Source organism: Erythrolamprus reginae, chromosome Z, assembly GCF_031021105.1.
Source record: "Erythrolamprus reginae isolate rEryReg1 chromosome Z, rEryReg1.hap1, whole genome shotgun sequence".
Taxonomy (NCBI): Eukaryota; Metazoa; Chordata; class Lepidosauria; order Squamata; family Dipsadidae; genus Erythrolamprus; species Erythrolamprus reginae.
The window spans coordinates 14,680,224-14,698,366 of NC_091963.1; the positions used below are offsets into that span (position 1 = coordinate 14,680,224).

Consider the following 18,143-nt stretch of genomic DNA (forward strand, 5'->3'; position numbering starts at 1 on the left):
AAGAAAGAGATGAGAGAGGGAGGAAGAGAGTGTAAGAGAGGAAGAAGCAAGATAGAGAAAGAGAGAGAGAAAGAAAGATGACAAAGGAAGGAAGAGAGTGACGTCATCGGGTGGGAAAAATCGCGATATAGCGTTTCGCGAAGAACAAGATCGCGAAAATCGAGGGATCACTGTACTTCTACAGATACTAAAATTGATGTGGCTTTCTTGAAGCATACATTATTCTCGGCTATTTAAAAGAAGATACAGTAGCACTAGGCCTCGTCAGATCAAGCATTTATTTTTAAAAGCTTCTTTATTTTCTTAAGTTGTCTAGAACAATAACAAAGCAGTCTTTTAAAAAATAAGTCTTAATTTGAACATTCTATAGAGATTTATAGTTATTGACTTACTTCCTTACATCCAGTTTCAGCAGTCTGATTAGCACAAGAAAATAAAATTCTGCTTCGGCCTCTCTCTCCCAGCAATTTGCCTTCTTGCAGTTTTAGTTTCACGTTCGTTTTAGCACGTGGGCCTGCCTACAGCGTCAATCAGTTGCTTGTCAGGCGGCTGATAATCAGTTGCTTGTACTAATCAGGCTCTTCGCTGTTTGGTACAAGGAGGTAAATTGCTGGGAAGCAGAGGCCAAAGAGTGAGGGTGGCTGGGTGGGGCTATATTCTGTATATAAGACACACCCAAGTTTTCACCCTCTTTTGGGGGATAAAAAGGTGCCTCTTACACCCCCAAAAATACAGTATTTGTATGCTGCTTTCTGTTGATAGGAATCATAGAAACATAGAAACATAGAAGTCTGACGGCAGAAAAAGACCTCATGGTCCATCTAGTCTGCCCTTATAGCAATTTGCCTCCCATTAAATAGCATTGATGATGTACACTTTACTGTGTATTTCTATGCAGGGTTGATGTCAGTTCTGTTGTTTTTGGCAATGCCATGAAGCCGAACATGTGAATGGTTATTTTTCCTAATGACATGTTTTTTGTTCAAGGAGTTCTTGTCTTTGAAACAAATGCAGTTATTAATTTTTTCTCATTGGAAGCATTTCCTTTTTAATGTCTCTAGCTCTGCATTGAAATCTTCATTTGCTGATTATAGTTAGTTGTATTGATTTTATAAAACAATTTCTTTTAAAATCCTGGAACTTAACTTTTAAATGGCAAAAAATGCATATTGATTGAAAGACCTAGAGGAGATCATATTAATCTATTGGTTTTATTTGTAGAGAATGTGTTTCTAGAAAGGCTGAATTAAGACGTTCCCTTTGATTACATGTGGAGGATATTGTACAGCTATTATTCTTATGAAAAGGGAAAAATCAAATCTGTTCTGTAAAAAAAAAGAAAAAAGAATTGCATGTTCTTCACCTGAATAAGTGGTTAGTTGCCAAGACACTGAACTTATATTACTAAATGCAGACAGCACATTTTAAAATCACAATCTGAAATGTAGTAAAATTCACAAAAAATTTGGATGGGAATTGAGTTCCCCCCAGCAGATGGCGCCGTAATCCTATTTTGAAACTCAAAATAAGAAATACAGTACAGTAGTCCCTCACCTATCACTGGTGTTACGTTCCAGACCTGGCCGCGATAGGTGAAATCCGCAATGGGGAATTTATCGACTGATAGTACTTATTTAAGTATTTATATTGTAATTGTTTGGTAAGTTTTCATTGTTTTAAGTGTTTATAAACCCTTCCCACACAGTATTTATTTTAGATACAGTATTTAAATACAGTATTTACAATTTTAGATTTTTTTTTTTTTTTAAAAACCTGCCGATCGAGTTCGGCGGGCTGTTTAAATCTGCCGATCGACTTCCTCAGAAACCCGCGATGAAGTGAAGCCGCAGTAGGTGAAGCGTGGTATAGCGAGGGACTACTGTACTTCTTTCTATGTTTATTGTTTCTGTGAGAAATGCTGTGCTTAATCAATGGTTTTGTTGAGGTTTAAAAAAAAAAAAAAAAAAGTTTTATGAGCATATTTCAGTAGGAGTTTGCAAGTGCATTGATTTAAAGTTATGTCTTCTTGGGGGTGGGGGACCAGCAATGAGAAATATACACATTTTCTTCTGTGGGATGTGGTGACTTTACATCAGATGGTGATGGTAATGAACTTTCATGTGATATTAATTGAATATACATAGTGCTCAGAATTAATTTGCTCTAATAAAGCTGTTGTGTAGGCTTAATGATACAGTGTTGCTTTGCAACCAGGGGTGTCAGCTTCAATTGTAGCATCATTAGGGAGCTTGGAAAAAGTGCACCACAGCCAGTCAGGGCTCTGCTTAATGGGCCCTTGGCCTAGAGATAGTCTTTACAACTACAATTTGGGGCCAGCATTTCTGCTGCGAAGAAAGATGGTTGCTAAGTGAGTCATATATTAATGGTGCCATGGCTATAAAGAGAATTACACACTGCAATTGTTAAGGGAATCTTGAGGTTGTTAAGCAAATCAAGATTCCCGCCATTGACTGTGCTTGTTAGAAGCCAGCAGGGAAGGTAGCCAATGGTGATCACATGACCCCGGGACACCGCAACTGTCGTATTATTATTATTTATTATTATTATTTATTAGATTTGTATGCCGTCCCTCTCCGAAGACTGGGGGGCTCACAACAGTAATAAGAAACAGTATAACAATGGGACAAATCTAATAATAAAAAATATATAAAAACCCCAACAATTAAAAACCATACAGCACATACATACCAAACATGAAATATAAAAAGCCTGGGAGAGATGTCTTAGTTCCCCCATGCCTGGCGATACAGGTGGGTCTTGAGTAATTTGTGAAAGACAAGGAGGGTGGGGGCTGTTCTACTTTCCGGGAGGAGTTGGTTCCAGAGGGTCGGGGCCACCACAGAGAAGGCTCTTCCCCTGGGGTCCGCCAAACGACATTGTTTGGTCGATGGGACCCAGAGAAGGCCAACTCTGTGGGACCTTATCGGCCACTGGGATTCATGCGGTACAAGGTGGTTCCGGAGGTATTCTGATCCAATGCCATGTAGGGCTTTAAAGGTCATTACCAACACTTTGAATTGTGACCGGAAACCTATCGGCAGCCAGTACAGACCACGGAGTGTTGTAGTAACATGGGCGAATCTGGGAAGCCCCACGATAGCTCTCGCGGCCGCATTCTGCACAATCTGAAGTTTCCGAACACTTTTCAAAGGTAGCCCCATGCAGAGAGCGTTGCAGTAATTGAACCTCGAGGTGATGAGGGCATGAGAGACTGTGAGCAATGACTCCCTGTCCAAGTAGGGATTCAACTGGTGCACCAGGCGAAGCTGGGCAAATGCCCTCCTCGCCACAGCCAAAAGATGATGTTCAATAATCATCCCCCCACCCTCAGGGTAATGGACGGACAGATGGAATTGTCCTTGGGAGGCAAAACCCACAGCCACTCCGTCTTGTCTGGATTGAGTTTGAGCTTGTTGACACCCATCCAGACCCCAACAGCCTCCAGGCACCGGCACATCACTTCCACTGCTTCGTTGACTGGACATGGGGTGGAGATGTATAACTGGGTATCATCAACATATTGATGATGCCCTTGGATGATCTCACCCAGTGGTTTCATGTAGATACTAAATAGCACGGGGGACCGACCCCTGAGGCACCCCACAAGGGAGGGACCTAGAGGTTGACCTCTGATCCCTCCACTAACACCGACTGCGACCGACCAGAGAGGTAGGAGGAGAACCACTGAAGAACAGTGCCTCCCACTCCCAACCCCTCCAGCCGGTGCAGAAGGATACCATGGTCGATGGTATCGAAAGCCGCTGAGAGGTCAAGAAGCACCAGGACAAAGGACAAGCCCCTGTCCCGGGCCCGCCAGAGATCATTCATCAACGCGACCAAAACAGTTTCTGTGCTGTAGCTGGGCCTGAAACCAGACTGCTGAGGGCCTAGATAATCGGCTTCTTCCAAGGACCACTGGAGTTGGAGCGCCACCACCTTCTCAACAACCTTCCCCATAAAGGGAAGGTTGGAGACTGGACGGTAGTTGTTGAGCACGGCTGGGTCCAGGGAAGGCTTCTTGAGGAGGGGGCGCACAAGTGCCTCCTTATAATGAACCGGGAAGGACCCCCTCCCCAAGGAGGCGTTGACAATCTCCTGGACCCTGCTTCGTTGGCCGAAACCAACCAAGAGGGACACGGATCCAGTAAACAGGTGGCGGAGCTCACAGCTCCAGTGCCCTTGTCTACTTCATCAAGTGTCACCAAGTCAAACTCCTCCCAGACAGATGGACGTAGATACATGCTCAGTGCCAAGTGCGCAAATTTTTGTCACATTGACCCCGGAGATACCATGGCGGTTGTAAATTGAGAGTTTGGTTGTAAGTCACTTTTTAAAATGCTGTTGGAACTTGAAATGGTCACTAAGTGAATGGTTATAAATTGAGGGCTATCTGTAATTCAGTATCAATTTTTCAGTTATTATTTTCAGCAAAAGTTTCAGCATTTTGGAGAATAGGAAGGCATCTGGTCAGAGGGGTGGAGAGGTGAGACTTGGATATCGTCAAAGAATTTCATATGAAGATTAAGGATAGGTGCAAAAATGGAAAAACAGTGCTGGAGGAGACCAAAGATCTATTCAATTCAGCTGCCTTTTTCTTAGAAGCAAATAGGTAGAGATTGTACCAATATTAGGAGATGGGTTGAGTAATGCTGCCCCACTGATTTTTTTAGTAACTGGAATTTATGGTTATAATAGCTGGTAGCTACTAATAGACCTATTTTCAATCAGTCTATCCAATATTATAATTTTTTATTTTTTATTATTTATTCGAGTTCTATGCTGCTCAATTCCACAGGATTCTAGGTGACTTACAACAATATAAAAATACAATTTACAATTAAAAAAAACCCAGTTAAAGCCCACGACTTAAACAATCCAATCAACACATACATACCATTTAATACAATTTAGCTATGAAAGATGTAAAATGATGTAAAATTTATGGCTACCAGGCCTGCCGGCAAAGCCAGGTCTTTGTAGCCTTTCAGAATATCCATTTTAACTATTATAATTGTTCAAATTCCACTTCTGTTGACTTTGAATGTCTGAAGGATTAAACTCAGGCACTGACTGATTCATTCTTTTTTCACAGTTTTATTTTATTTGGCATAGGATTTTATTTCTCCTTTTTATGACTGTTTTTATTTAAGATAGCTTATCAATGGACCTGAGGATACTTCAGTATTTGTCAGATTGTGGATCATTATATATTAAAGGTGACATATCATAATAATTTCAGGGGGGAAAAAACCTTACAAGAAATATTCTGAGGCAGGACTTGTAGAAATCAGAACTTGATGCTTCCGAACAGGGAATTTAATATGTAAATGGAAGGAAATATTTCCAAACTCATTTCTAATCCGAAGATATGAGCCTGGTGTCCTCATTTTCTATTTTTATTTCAGAGGACTGCACTAACTTTTAAGTAATTGAAATTAAATTTGCAAAAATAATGACTTGACTGGCTTCTATCAGTTCTTTTTGAAAAAGGTCTATATTATGTAACCTCAAATTAATGAAGACTTCCAGATGAGAGAAAGAAACAGTTACCTTAAAATGATAGATACTAATCGAAAAACGAAGGGATAATTGGAGTTAAAATATATTGCTGAAAACTATACCTTTATATTATTACAAAGTTAGAGTAAATCTTTACTATAGTGAATATTGTCATATGTTAGTAAGCTCCCAGTTTTTCTAAATATCTCAGCATCAGTATCGATGTCAATTCAGATTTTTAAAAATGGTTTGAAATACTTTTTTTTGCTCTACCATCTTGAATTAGTAGTGTATAGAAGAAAGCTTCTATTTTGTTGGCATTGTATTGCTTTTTAGCCCTTTTTAAAACCACACTAGTGATTAACTTTCTATGCAGGATGCTGGTATTCTTTGTATGATTATGTATGTATGTATGTATGTATGTATGTATGTATGTATGTATGTATGTATGTATATATTTCAATTTCTATGCCACCCAACTCCCTAAGGACTCTGGGTGACTCACAACCAAAGAGAACATGACATACATTGTTAATACTAGAACATGTAAAAAGAAGAACAATTTAAAAACAATTTAAAACCCACAACCCCCCCCCATACATTTCATTTATGGCTGGATCTTGAAGGTATATACTGTACTCCCCCAGGCCTGCCGGAAAAGCCAGGCCTTTACAGCTTTCTGGAAGGCCAGTAGGGTGGGGGTAGTATAGATCTCAGGAAGTAGCTAGTTCCAGAGAGCTGGAGCCACCACAGAGAAGACTCCCCCCCGCAGCCCCACCAGCCGACACTATTTTGCCGACAGGACCTGGAGAAGACCAACCTTGTGGGCCCTTATCGGAGCTATGTGGTTAAAACGGTCTCAAAGATAGTCTGGCCCTAAGCCATTTAATGCTTTAAAGGTAATGACCAATACCTTGAATTGAGCCTGGAGACTGATTGGGAGCTAGTGCAGCTTGCAAAGAGTTGGTGTAATGTAGGTGTAGCTAGATGCACCCACAACAGCTCACGCAGCTGCATTCCGGACCACCTGTAGTCTCCAAACGCTTTTCAGGGGTAGCCCCATTTAGAGCGCATTGCAATAATCTAACTGCGAGGTGATAAGGGCATGAGTGACAGTGAGAAGAGCCTCCTGATCCAAGTAGGGTCACAATTGGTGCACCAGGCGAACCTGTGCAAAAGTTCCCCTAGCTACAGCTGTCAGATGTTGATCCAATCTCAGCTGGGAGTCTAGGAGGACACCCAGATTATGAACCCGTTCTGAGAGGGTAATTTTTCCCTTCCCAGAACCAAGGACAGACAGTTGGTATAGTCCTTTGGAGACAGTACCCACAACCACTCGGTCTTGTCAATTGAGCCTGTTAATTCCCACCCAGACCCTCACAGCCTCCAGGCACCGGCACATCAAGTCTACTACTTCACTGAATTGACACGGGGTGGAAATATGCAACCTGGTATCATCAGCAATTAGGTATTGCTGATACCTAATCCCATGCCATTGGATGATCTTACCCAGTGGTTTCTTATAGATGTTAAATAGGAGAGGAGAGAGTATCGAGCCCTGTGGCACCTCTCAGAGGAGGGGCGTAGGGGTCAACCTCTGTCCTCCTACCAACACTGACTGCGACCGACTGGAGAGATAGGAGGAGAACCACTGCATCATGGTGTCTTCCACTCCCAATTCCCCTAGTCATCAGAGAAGGATACCATGGTTAATGGTTTCGAAAGCCGCTGAGTGGTCAAGAGCGCTGAGAGGTCAAGAAGCACCAAGATAGAAATAACCTCCATCCTGGGTGCTCCAGAGATCATCCATCAGACTGACCAAAGCAGTTTCTGTGCTGTACCCAGACCTGAAGCTTAATTGAAAAAGGTCTGGATAATCTTTTTCATCCAATGATCGTAGGAGCTGGAGTGCCACCACTTTCTCCACAATCTTTCTCACAAAGGGTAGATTGGAGACTGGACAAACGTTCTTTAACTCAGCTGGGAAGCTTCTTCAGAAGCCTCTCAACCGCTTCCTTTAATGGTTGCGAGAAGGACCCCTCCTGCAAGGAGGCGTTAACCAGAGCCTGGAACCAGCTTCGTGTCACCTGCCTGCTGACCGAGACCAGCCAGAAGGGGCACAAGTCCATAAACCTGTGGGGGCACTTGTCGCTCCCATAATCTTGTCCACTTCAAGGCTATGTACATGTTATAAATATCCCTAATGAATCCTGAGAGTGTTGAAAATAATAGTACTATTGCTGCATTATAAATTATTAAAAATAAATATTACATTTATCTGAGAAAGACATCTTCTAACGTTTGTCATTTGCAAATGTTGCACCATGTAAAAAGCCCATAATATTTTAAAGGGAATTATATTGTTGACTGGCAAATCCAAATATTCATGGCTTCTGATATATGAATGATTGAATGAATCAAGTTCCCCCCCAAAAAAATCTCCCCCCTTTTAACTTCCAATATTTTATTCTTGTTTTAACTTCCTTCTGCTGGAGTGTAATATTTATAGGGTTTTTATGTTTTAATTGTACACCACCTAGAGTGAGATGGGCAGGCTCCAAATTGGATAAATAAAATCGATAAAACATATAAGTTAGAATCTGTTTTTCACTGCTTCCTGGTAGTTGGACCTTTTATAAAAAAAAGTTATCTGTATATGTGTGTTTAAAAAAAGCTCTTACCTTTGTCTAAAATATCATGCTGTGTGAGTGAAATGGACACCACAGTGTTAATTCCCCCCCCAAAGCTGTTCCAAGCTGCACTCTGCATCACCATTTCATGGTCCAGCATTTTCTGCCTCATATTTTCTGCCCCCACTTCTCCTACCCAGCCCCAGTGTGAAATTTCAGCAGATTGTTATGCAAAACAGTTTTGTGTCTCTGTGTGACTGGGGAGACAGCTGTTAGTCCTAATGAGGAGTGCTAGCATTACAGTCTTTCTGTTGATTGAGACCCACAGAGGGAGCAGGATATTCCAGTTCAGGCAGTGGTGTGTGGTGAGAGAATGCCACTCTGTCAGCTGGAAGTACATGCTCTGATGCTTCCTACGACAAGATAAATGAGTTTTGCTGGGGTTTGGCAGAGTCTGAAGTTTTTCCGGAGAATGGTAGTAGCACACCAAACTCCCTTTGGGGAACCCACCATATCAGGGTGTCTTATGAATAATATCTCTTTGCCAACTTTTTTTTAATGCCCAAAGATACCTGTCATCCATTGTTGAGTTATTAAAAACCTAATGCCTTTTAGCGTTCCATTAACATAGAGCCTAATGATCTCGTGTTGACATTTTTCATTAATTTAGTTGAAGAGATGTTAACCACAGTTTTAAGTTGGCTACAGCTGCATAAGAATCCAGCATCCATTAAGAGAAAAATAGGGGGGAAATGTTGAACGACCTTCGCTTCCATACTTCGTTAAACTTTTCAGATTCAAGTGCACTTTGAACAGTATTTTTCATCATTAAAGCTCCAAAAAAGTGGCAAATGCATTAACTGAATACTCTATTTAACCTCCTGCTTTCCATTAACTTTGTGTTTACACCTCAATTTCGCGGGTAAGTTAAAAGTGCTGGCCTCACTCCTGTATTATTTGTCACTGGAGCAATTATGTATTAGCCTCATGTCAAAGATGCAAATTATAGTAGTTGAAAGTTGCATTAAATTGGAACACAAAATCCACAATACATTAAAAAAAAATTGAATACCAGTCTCTCTTAATGCTCTGCTGTGAAGTAACATTTCTGGAGGATTTAAATTTGCAGGCTTTGCTTAATTAAATGTGGTCATTAAGGGATTGTTTCAGATGCGTTTATGTAGTTGGTAAATGATCCATGAGAATTTTTCATGCTTTGTGAGATAAATGCACTTATTGATAAAATTGTATGACACCCTTTATCTGTTTATCAATCTACCTATTGAAGTCGGAAGATAGCAGTATTTTAAAAATAAGAAAGTATGTTTTAGGATAAGCTTCTGTAGGCAAATGCCTACTTCATTTGATGCTTGAATTGGAGAATATTAAAGATATTAGTGAAATAATGTGATAATCCTACAATGCAAATTCATATGCCATATGCACATTTGAAATAAAATAAAGTTCCAGTTATAGACAATATTTTTAAACCATCTCAACTGTGGGTAGCATGAAAGAATCAATCAGCTTTTTCTTGCTCCTGAACAGTTTATATGATATAAATACTAAAATATACATAGTAATAATAATATAGTTAATAAATCAATCTTAGTCTCAATTCCTGTCAAAAGAAGTTGTGTCACATCTGTTATTAGATTAGAAGTAATCTTTAAAATGTCACAAGAGCCGTGGTTTCTTGCAGTAGATTAATAAACTATTATTTGGTTTTTTTAAAGACCTTTCTTCCTAGAGCTTGCTAGGCTATATTGATGAAAATTTTTATGAAAAATATTTGGAAAGGTGGTAATGACCTTAGGTTTTAATCTCTCCCTCCCAAACTGAAATATTAGTAAATGACAATTCACCAACATTTAAAATAAGAGCATTGTGAGCCAGAATTTTATGATAAGCATCAAATATGAATGTTTCAGTTTTTTAGAAATAGTTTTGGGGTAGCATGTCCTTTCGTAGACTGCCAGAAAAAAAATAGGGAATGCATGATTTCCTAATTATTGGGAGGTTTGCCACCTTTAGTTATTTATAAAAATAATAAAGGCAGAACATAAATACTCATTTAAAATATTTTGCAAAAGGCAAAGAGCAAAACAGTTTTATTTTATTTAGATAGCATTGGCATAAGCAGGTTTCTGTGTATTTCTGCATATTTCAATATAATTTATTTAAATTGAGATACGATGCATGTCACATAGTTATCAGAAAAATTGTTGCTGGTTTATCTGTTTGATCTCCTACTTTGTTATCATGCTTGATGGTCCTCTTGCAGATTCCCTGTTCTTCCAACATATTTTATCTTGAAATACTCTGAAAATTATAATTCATGGCTGCTCTATATTCTGCCAATATTTTTCAGAGCTTTGTCTTGTTTTTTATTTTTCTATTTTTTAAAGAAAATTTCTATCAGGGCCTGGGTCTATAATTATAACTGTTGATTACAGCCACTGTAGTATTTAAGGCAGCGGTCCCCAAACTACGGCCTACATGCGGCCGTTGAGGCCATTTATCCGGCCCACAGGTGAGTGATAGGAACATAGGATGCGTCTGCATCCTGTGCTCCTGGCCACTGTTCCCTCTAGCTTGTGTGGTCGCGCGGCCGCGCAGGCAAAAAACAAACTCCGCACAGGTTTTTCAAATCCCACGCGGTATAGCTGGCGCTGTTTCTCCTGCTCAAAAGCTGATCTGCTGAAACCCCCATGGGCTCTGAGCCCTGCAGGCTTCTCCGGCTGTGTCTGGGGACCACGCCAGGAAGAAACAGGAAGCAAAAAAATCCCCAGGAAACAAGAGGCAGTGATTGGATGGCCTTGCCACCTGCGCGCAGAAGCGGCACCCTGGGGAAAAAGTGGTGGGCATAGACTTGTGCCTACATCGGAGCTGTCACCTTGCCCTCTCTCCACCTTTCCCGTAAGTTGACTTGTGGGGAGTCTCATTTTTTCAGCAGAGACAGAGATGCACCCCCTCAAGTTCATTCATCCTGCCTGCTTAGACTTTTAAATATTGGAATTGTTCGTTGAAACAATAAGTGATCACATTACATCAGCTATGTGTTAAATTGAAACAGCTTTCTCAGGATATTTTGTGGGAATAAAAAAAACACCTTCATAAAAAACCACCTCTCATTTTTCAAGAATTCTCTCATATTTTTTAGACATTGGCTTTGTTAAATGTTAAGCGTACTTTAAATACAGATTGATAATTTGGGCGTTCATGGTAGAACCTCCCCCCCAAGGCGCATGGCGAGGCACAAAAGTTTTTGCGAGAGAGAGGGAAAAGAGAGAGAGAAAGAAAGAAAAGGGAAGGAGAAGTGGAGAGGAAGGAAGGAGGAAAGGAAGGAAGGAAAAAGGAAGGAAGGAGAAATGGAGGGAACAAGGAAGGAAGGAAGAATGAAATGAATGGAGGGACAGAGGAAGGAAGGAAGGACTGTTGGGGGGGGGGTAATTTCCCCCCCTCTTAACATATATTCAAACAACACAGTGTACCGTCTAATTTTCCATGAATAAAATGTGGTATTTTGTTAGTAACTAATACCAATCATCAAAAAAATTGCAAAAGGTTTTTTTCTAATTTTGTCATCCAGTTACATTCATTTCCTTTTAATTAAATTCCCTCCTTAATGTTCCTTCAAAAAGTACACCAATTATATTTCTAACTTATTAACCATTATGCCAAAGTGCTTCCTTCTTTCTTTATACATTTTTCTATAAGTCAAGAAAACCTTGTATAGTTAATCAGATGTTAACAAAATAAAATTAAAAACAAAGCATAAACATATATGAATTTCAGACTTCTTCCCCCCTCTAAATAGTACATTCCCATTTTGTTTTTTACTTTAAAATAAGGTATGTGTAGTGTGCATAGGGATTTGTTCATAGTTTTTTTTTATAGTCCAGCCCTCCAACAGTCTGAGGGACAATGAGCTGGCCCCCTGGGTAAAACGTTTGGGGACCCCTGAGTTAAGGTACTGGCCGGGGCTTGAGAGATCCAAGTCCTGGTTCTCACTTGGATGCAAGGTTAGTTAGATGACTTTGGGCTAGTTCTTCTGTCAACGGGGGAATAATGGTCTATCAACCTCACTAGACCTCACAAGAGATTACAGTCTATAATTCTCAATGGTGGATTGTTCATGATGGAGTGCGTGTGTATGTGTATAATAAAAAATAAAGGCTATTCACTGCCCACATGCTGTTAAATTAAATGCTATCTAATTGCCATTTTAGTTGGTTTAATGCTTTGTATTGATCTCAGTCGGAGGGCTTAGTGGTTAATTTTCTCTTGCACAGCCTCTCTGTCATCTGCCCCACGTCAGTTTTTCTTTTGCCACTGTTTGTGTTTTCTTTCAAGAAAGGTTGAAGTAGTTCGATTATTGCTTCCTATTTTAGAGTTCCTTAATTTTGATTAAAAAATTGATATTTCTACTTGTCATTTCCACCATTTGGTCATAAGTCTAATTTCCATTTGCAATATGCATTTTTAAAATTTACATTATCCTTCAGGTTCCTTCTCTGTTTTTTAAGGTTTGGCCTCATCTCATATAGGTCTTTAAAGATTGAACTTAGAATTTTTAAATAGAGCCAAATTATTATTTGGCTGATTGTGTACCTGATGTACATGACTGGAGGAAAATAATCCATATTTTGTTAATTTAACTTTTACAAATACATAAGTGAGATAATTGCTAAAGTCCCATAGATGCAGAGATAAATTAACTTAATCATAAGATATCCCTTAGCATATGAGGAAATTTGTAGATCCAGGGCCACTTTCAAATTGTCTCTGAAGATCTTTTGCTGAGGTTGAATTTCAGTTTATTTCCCCTGACTTGTTCATAATTTGTAAAGTTTACTGCCTCTCTTAGATCCCCAGATGTGAGCAAATGTAATACACATATTAATGTTTTGTGTGTTTTTTTTAATAGTAATTTTCTTGGATTAGTTGCTTATTTTAGCTGCATTATTGTTTATCAGCTATCCTAGTTTGAAGTAGCCTTGAAAATGCTATTAAATACCCATACATTTCATTCCAAAGCTTGAAGAACAATTTAATTCTATGTTAAAAACAGCATGAGATGGAATTCACATTTTGTGGAACTGAATAGTAACTTCCTTTAATAAAATGAGAGCAATAACTAAACAAATAGTTGAATTCACACCAAATTTATCCATATTATTGGTGCTTAATAGAAGGTACGAAAGGTTTCAAAACAAGAACCATATTATTTTCCTGTTTTTAGCAAGCAAAGGCTCCGATTGCTTACCATTGGAAATATATGGATAATCTTGTTTGAGAAAAAATGATTGGATAAGGTACCGATATTCTTTTGCCCTGCTTGAGAGGTCTCCAATAACATCCACCAACTTAAAAAACAAAATGGGAAGTCATTATTGATAAGGTTTTTATCTGTTTTATAAAGGACAAAATGGCTTCCATAAGGATTAAATGGCCTGCAGTAAGAATGTAAAAGCTATTGTGTATGATATAATGTGTAGAAACTTAATGTCATTGCTTTGAAATGGTCAGCCATATAAATAGCTAGAATAAATAAATGAATATTGTAAAAGTCAAATAAAATATGAATAACTATGGACGCATGTACATGCACAGACCCATGGTAGTTTCCCAGAACGCCTTTCCAAAAAGGAACACAATATTTCATTGCTATAATCATTGCAATGTGACATCCACATAAACTTTTTTTTTTGCAAAGTCTAGGAGAGATTTGTATGTTTACCCAGTACCAAAAGGACCACATTGGAAACATAGAAACATAGAACACTGACAGCAGAAAAAGACCCCATGGTCCATCTAGTCTGCCCTTATACTATTTCCTGTATTTTATCTTATAATGGATATATGTTTATCCCAGGCATGTTTAAATTCAGTTACTGTGGATTTACCAACCACATCTGCTGGAAGTTTGTTCCAAGGATCTACTACTCTTTCAGTAAAATAATATTTTCTCATGTTGCCTTTGATCTTTCCCCCAACTAACTTCAGATTGTGTCCCCTTGTTCTTGTGTTCACTTTCCTATTAAAAACACTTCCCTCCTGAACCTTATTTAACCCTTTAACATATTTAAATGTTTCGATCATGTCCCCCCTTTTCCTTCTGTCCTCCAGACTATACAGATTGAGTTTATTAAGTCAATAGTGGTATTGCTATCCAAACCTTTTAAGAACCCCCAATAAGCAGTGAAAATGAGATAGTCGCTTACAGAAAAGGTGCATCTGTGTACAATCTCTATTCAGTCCCCAATACCAGAAGTCTTTAGAATCTTTCAAAGAAGAGCTGGGGAATCTGCTTGGAAGTTACCTCGACTGGTCAAAACTCATAAAACAGGGCTGTTCCCATATTGTGCACAGTACTGGAAAAATGAACAAACACTGCGCGACAAAAGATAGGAAGATACTAGATTGTGCTGAAATGGATAGACTTACATTGAAAATTTAAAAAGAAAGAAGACACAAAATATTGTCAAATATGGAATTTATTTTACAAGTGGTTGGGGGGGGGGGGGGGAAGAAGAAGTGGAAATTAAGAATGTAACATGTACTGCTAAGCAAATTAAATATCCAGACAACATAATGTTTGTTAAGCATTAACAAATGTAAATGATAGAAAATATATAAAATTTATAAAACAAAGCAAAACAAAACCAGAACCCTTCCCAAGTCCCTTTTATATGATCACAGCCCCGTAGGAACCCACTGATGATGCAGTTTTCCGTGATTATTTCCTTGGCATCTCCGTTTCGGAAGAAGCCCTCCTCCCGCCAACCTCGTCTTAATGCCAACCTTTATTCTTTGCCTGAAGCACAGCTAAGAAGTTCCTCAGCCGTGTTTTGGCTTGTAATGGTGGTCCTGAGCATGTGGGGAAGTGAAATCGCACAGTGGGATGTGTGCATGAATGCTCACCGGTAGCAAAATTCAACTGGAACTTGCCCCTGCAATGAAGATATTTTCAATATGCCGATTTTCTGTTCTCTGTGGGGGGCACGTAATATTTTTCAGAGCTTGGTTGTTTTCTTGCAGACGTTTCATTACCCAAATGCATAACCTCATCAGTGCTTGATGATGCAGTGTTGTTTATATACAAGTGGCCTGTCCTGTCATTGTTGGTGAAGTGTTCTTGGTGGTTCCTTGATTAGGCAGTTTGATTGGCTCTCTGAGTTGGTAGCTCCTTGATTGAGATAGTGTTTACTGTTATTGGGTAATGAAATGTTTGTAAAAAAACAACTATGTTTGGAGAAAACTTGGGGCTCTTTACATTTCAACTCTGAATTGCAACTATTCTCTTTTATTTGTATTTTTGTGCTCCAGTGAACACTTAGAGCAGCTCAGTTTTGTAAAAAGTTGATTTCCTGTTCATATCTTTTAATGCCACTGACAGTGCAACTTTGGGGTGTAGATTAGGATGCAAATGTAGAGAAGTGGAAGGAATAAAAATCATTCGCGTTTTAAGGCACAAGTTCAAGAGACATTTGAATGGTTTCTTGAAAGTAACAAGCTTTTAAGAACCTAACTAGATGAATAATTGTAATGCCCGATGAAAGAATCAAATCAATTGTCGCCTTCTGCTAGCATGAATATATCAGTACCTAATGCACATATTTTGGGAGATTCACTATTCTCCTTGCTCTGAATGTATGGTAATTTTGGTACCAGGGGCCATTTGTAATTGCTTTTGCCCCACACCAGTTCAGACACAAAGGCTTACATAATTGGGCTCTAAAGGCCTCTAGTTCATGCCACATAATTATCCTGACCAGCTCAGTGGCACTCTGATGCAGCATTTAAAAACTTCATACCACTGACACAATGGTATTTGGATCTAATTAGACTTTAATTTGATGTCAATTTAAATTAAGAGGCCTTGCACATACTAGCCCATTGTGACTTGGCTAATACTAATCTCAATCAGTAGGCTGAATACAACATGAAAGTCAGATTCTCACAGTACAATAGAAATGACAGGAGCAACTTGACACTTTAAATTAAAATTACTAAATTCCAAGCAATTGATGTGTGTGACCCCCAAGCTATAACAGGATAGGTCATAAAATGCGATCCATAGAAATTGAGCTGAGAATCAGACTGTAATGAACCAGGGAAGGAAACCAAAGTGCTTTGTTAGCAGGCTGTGTAGGTGGGAGCAAGCAAGAAGCTTTGCAGTGAAAGAAATAACTTGATGAATGGATGTTTCCTATGAATCTTCAAAACAGCCTGAAAAATCATGGCAACCAAGCTTTGCCCATTAGGGCAGAAGGATGAAAGAAATAACTTAAAACTCTAGTTATTATCTTTTCAGATGCAACGGTTAATGCATTTCTGGTTACTGAAATTAAACATTTTTTATTCCCTATAATTAAAATGTGGCAGATATTTTCCATGTTTTAATTTTAAATAGATCAGTATCAGAACAAAAACTAAGTGTCCTGTAGCCTTTCTGCATAAGAAAGATTATACATAATATATGTATGTGATTTGGCATGCAGTTACAAAATTATATCTTTTCTTTTGTGTGAAAGAAGCTATTACTTTGACATATTTTACTATGTTAAAAGTATAAAACTACTGTATTTTTCAGATTATAAGATGCACCTTTCCCATAAAATAGGGTGGAAATATCGGTGCGTCTTATACACTGAATACAACCATTTTGGGCCTCCTGAAGATCTGCTCCCGCATCCCATTTTTGTGAAAAATGGGTCCATTTTTGAGAGGACTGCAGAGAGTGCCTGGGGGCTGGGGGAAGGTAAAAATACGCTTGGTTTTGTGAAAAAACAGGCAAAACCCAGGCCATTTTCACAAAAATGGAGGCATTTTTGCCTTCTTCTAGCCCCAAGGAGCTTTCTGCAGGCTTTCAAAACCCTCTGCCCATCCCATATTTACAAAAAATGGGTGAAAAATGGGTCAGTCTTTGCGAAAAACGGAATGCACAGAGGGTTCCAGAGGCGTGCAGAGTGCCCCTGAGTCCTGGGGGAAGACAAGAATGCCCTGTTTTTGCAAAGAATGGGTTAATTTTTGCAAAAAAATGGATACATGGAGGGGTTCCCAGGCTTGCAGAGTGCTCCTGAGGCCTGGAGGACAAAACCTTTTTTTCTTCCTTACCTCTTTGAAATCTTGGTGCATCTTATAGTCTGAGAAATACAGTATTTGCCTGGGAAGGGTTCATAATTGAACCCAGATTCCAGCAGCTAGCTTTGTGCTTCCATGTCGATAATCTTTCTTGCGATTTCTCAAAATAGTGAGGACGATATTATAGATTTAAAATTATCACTGAATTCTCAGTAACATGGTTAACTGCAGCTCTAACTTCTTCCTTTCAAGCACTGTGACTTCAGCTGTTTTCACTGTGGGAGACAATGTGGTTTCAGGTAGCGATGATCGTACTGTGAAAGTTTGGGACTTGAAAAATATGAGATCACCCATTGCCACTATTCGCACAGACTCTGCAGTAAACAGGTAAGCCATACTTCATGTAATCCAGTAGGCATTTGTTAAAAAAAAAGTGATGCTCAGATCATAACATAATTCAAGATACAGTGATCCCTCTATTATTGCGAGGGTTCCGTTCCAAGACCCCTCGCGATAATCGATTTTTCGCGATGTAGGGTTGCGGAAGTAAAAACACCATCTGCGCATGCGCACCCTTTTTGCTATGGCCGCGCATGCGTAGATGGTGGAGTTTGCGTTCCCCGCCGCCCACGCAAAGGGGAAACCCCGATTCGGCTCCTCGCTGCTGCTGCGCTACCGAGCAGATCAGCTGTTGGGCGGCCGAAGGAACCTTCCCTGGGTCTTCCCCCTCTTGCTGGCGGGCGGGCGAGCGGCGGGCATCAGCGAGGAGCCGGGGTTTCCCCTTTGCGTGGGCGGCCGGGAAGACCCAGGTTGGGGGTTCGGGGGGGTGCTGGGAAGCCCCCCAGGCCGGCTGCGACCTTTTAAAACAGCCGCGCCGCTTCCCAGCTGACTCCCGAAGCCAAA

At 39.7% G+C, this 18,143-nt stretch overlaps 1 protein-coding gene across 3 annotated transcripts in view; it reads left to right on the plus strand.

Annotated features, from left to right (window-relative positions):
* Window positions 1-18,143, plus strand: part of WDR37 (WD repeat domain 37) — a 65,805-nt gene that overhangs the window by 36,832 nt on the left and 10,830 nt on the right. For all 3 annotated transcript variants that reach the window (XM_070730135.1, XM_070730137.1, XM_070730138.1), the window contains one exon: window positions 17,493-17,627. In XM_070730135.1, the coding sequence (XP_070586236.1) occupies window positions 17,493-17,627 (135 nt within the window). The remainder of the gene's footprint in view (window positions 1-17,492; window positions 17,628-18,143) is intronic.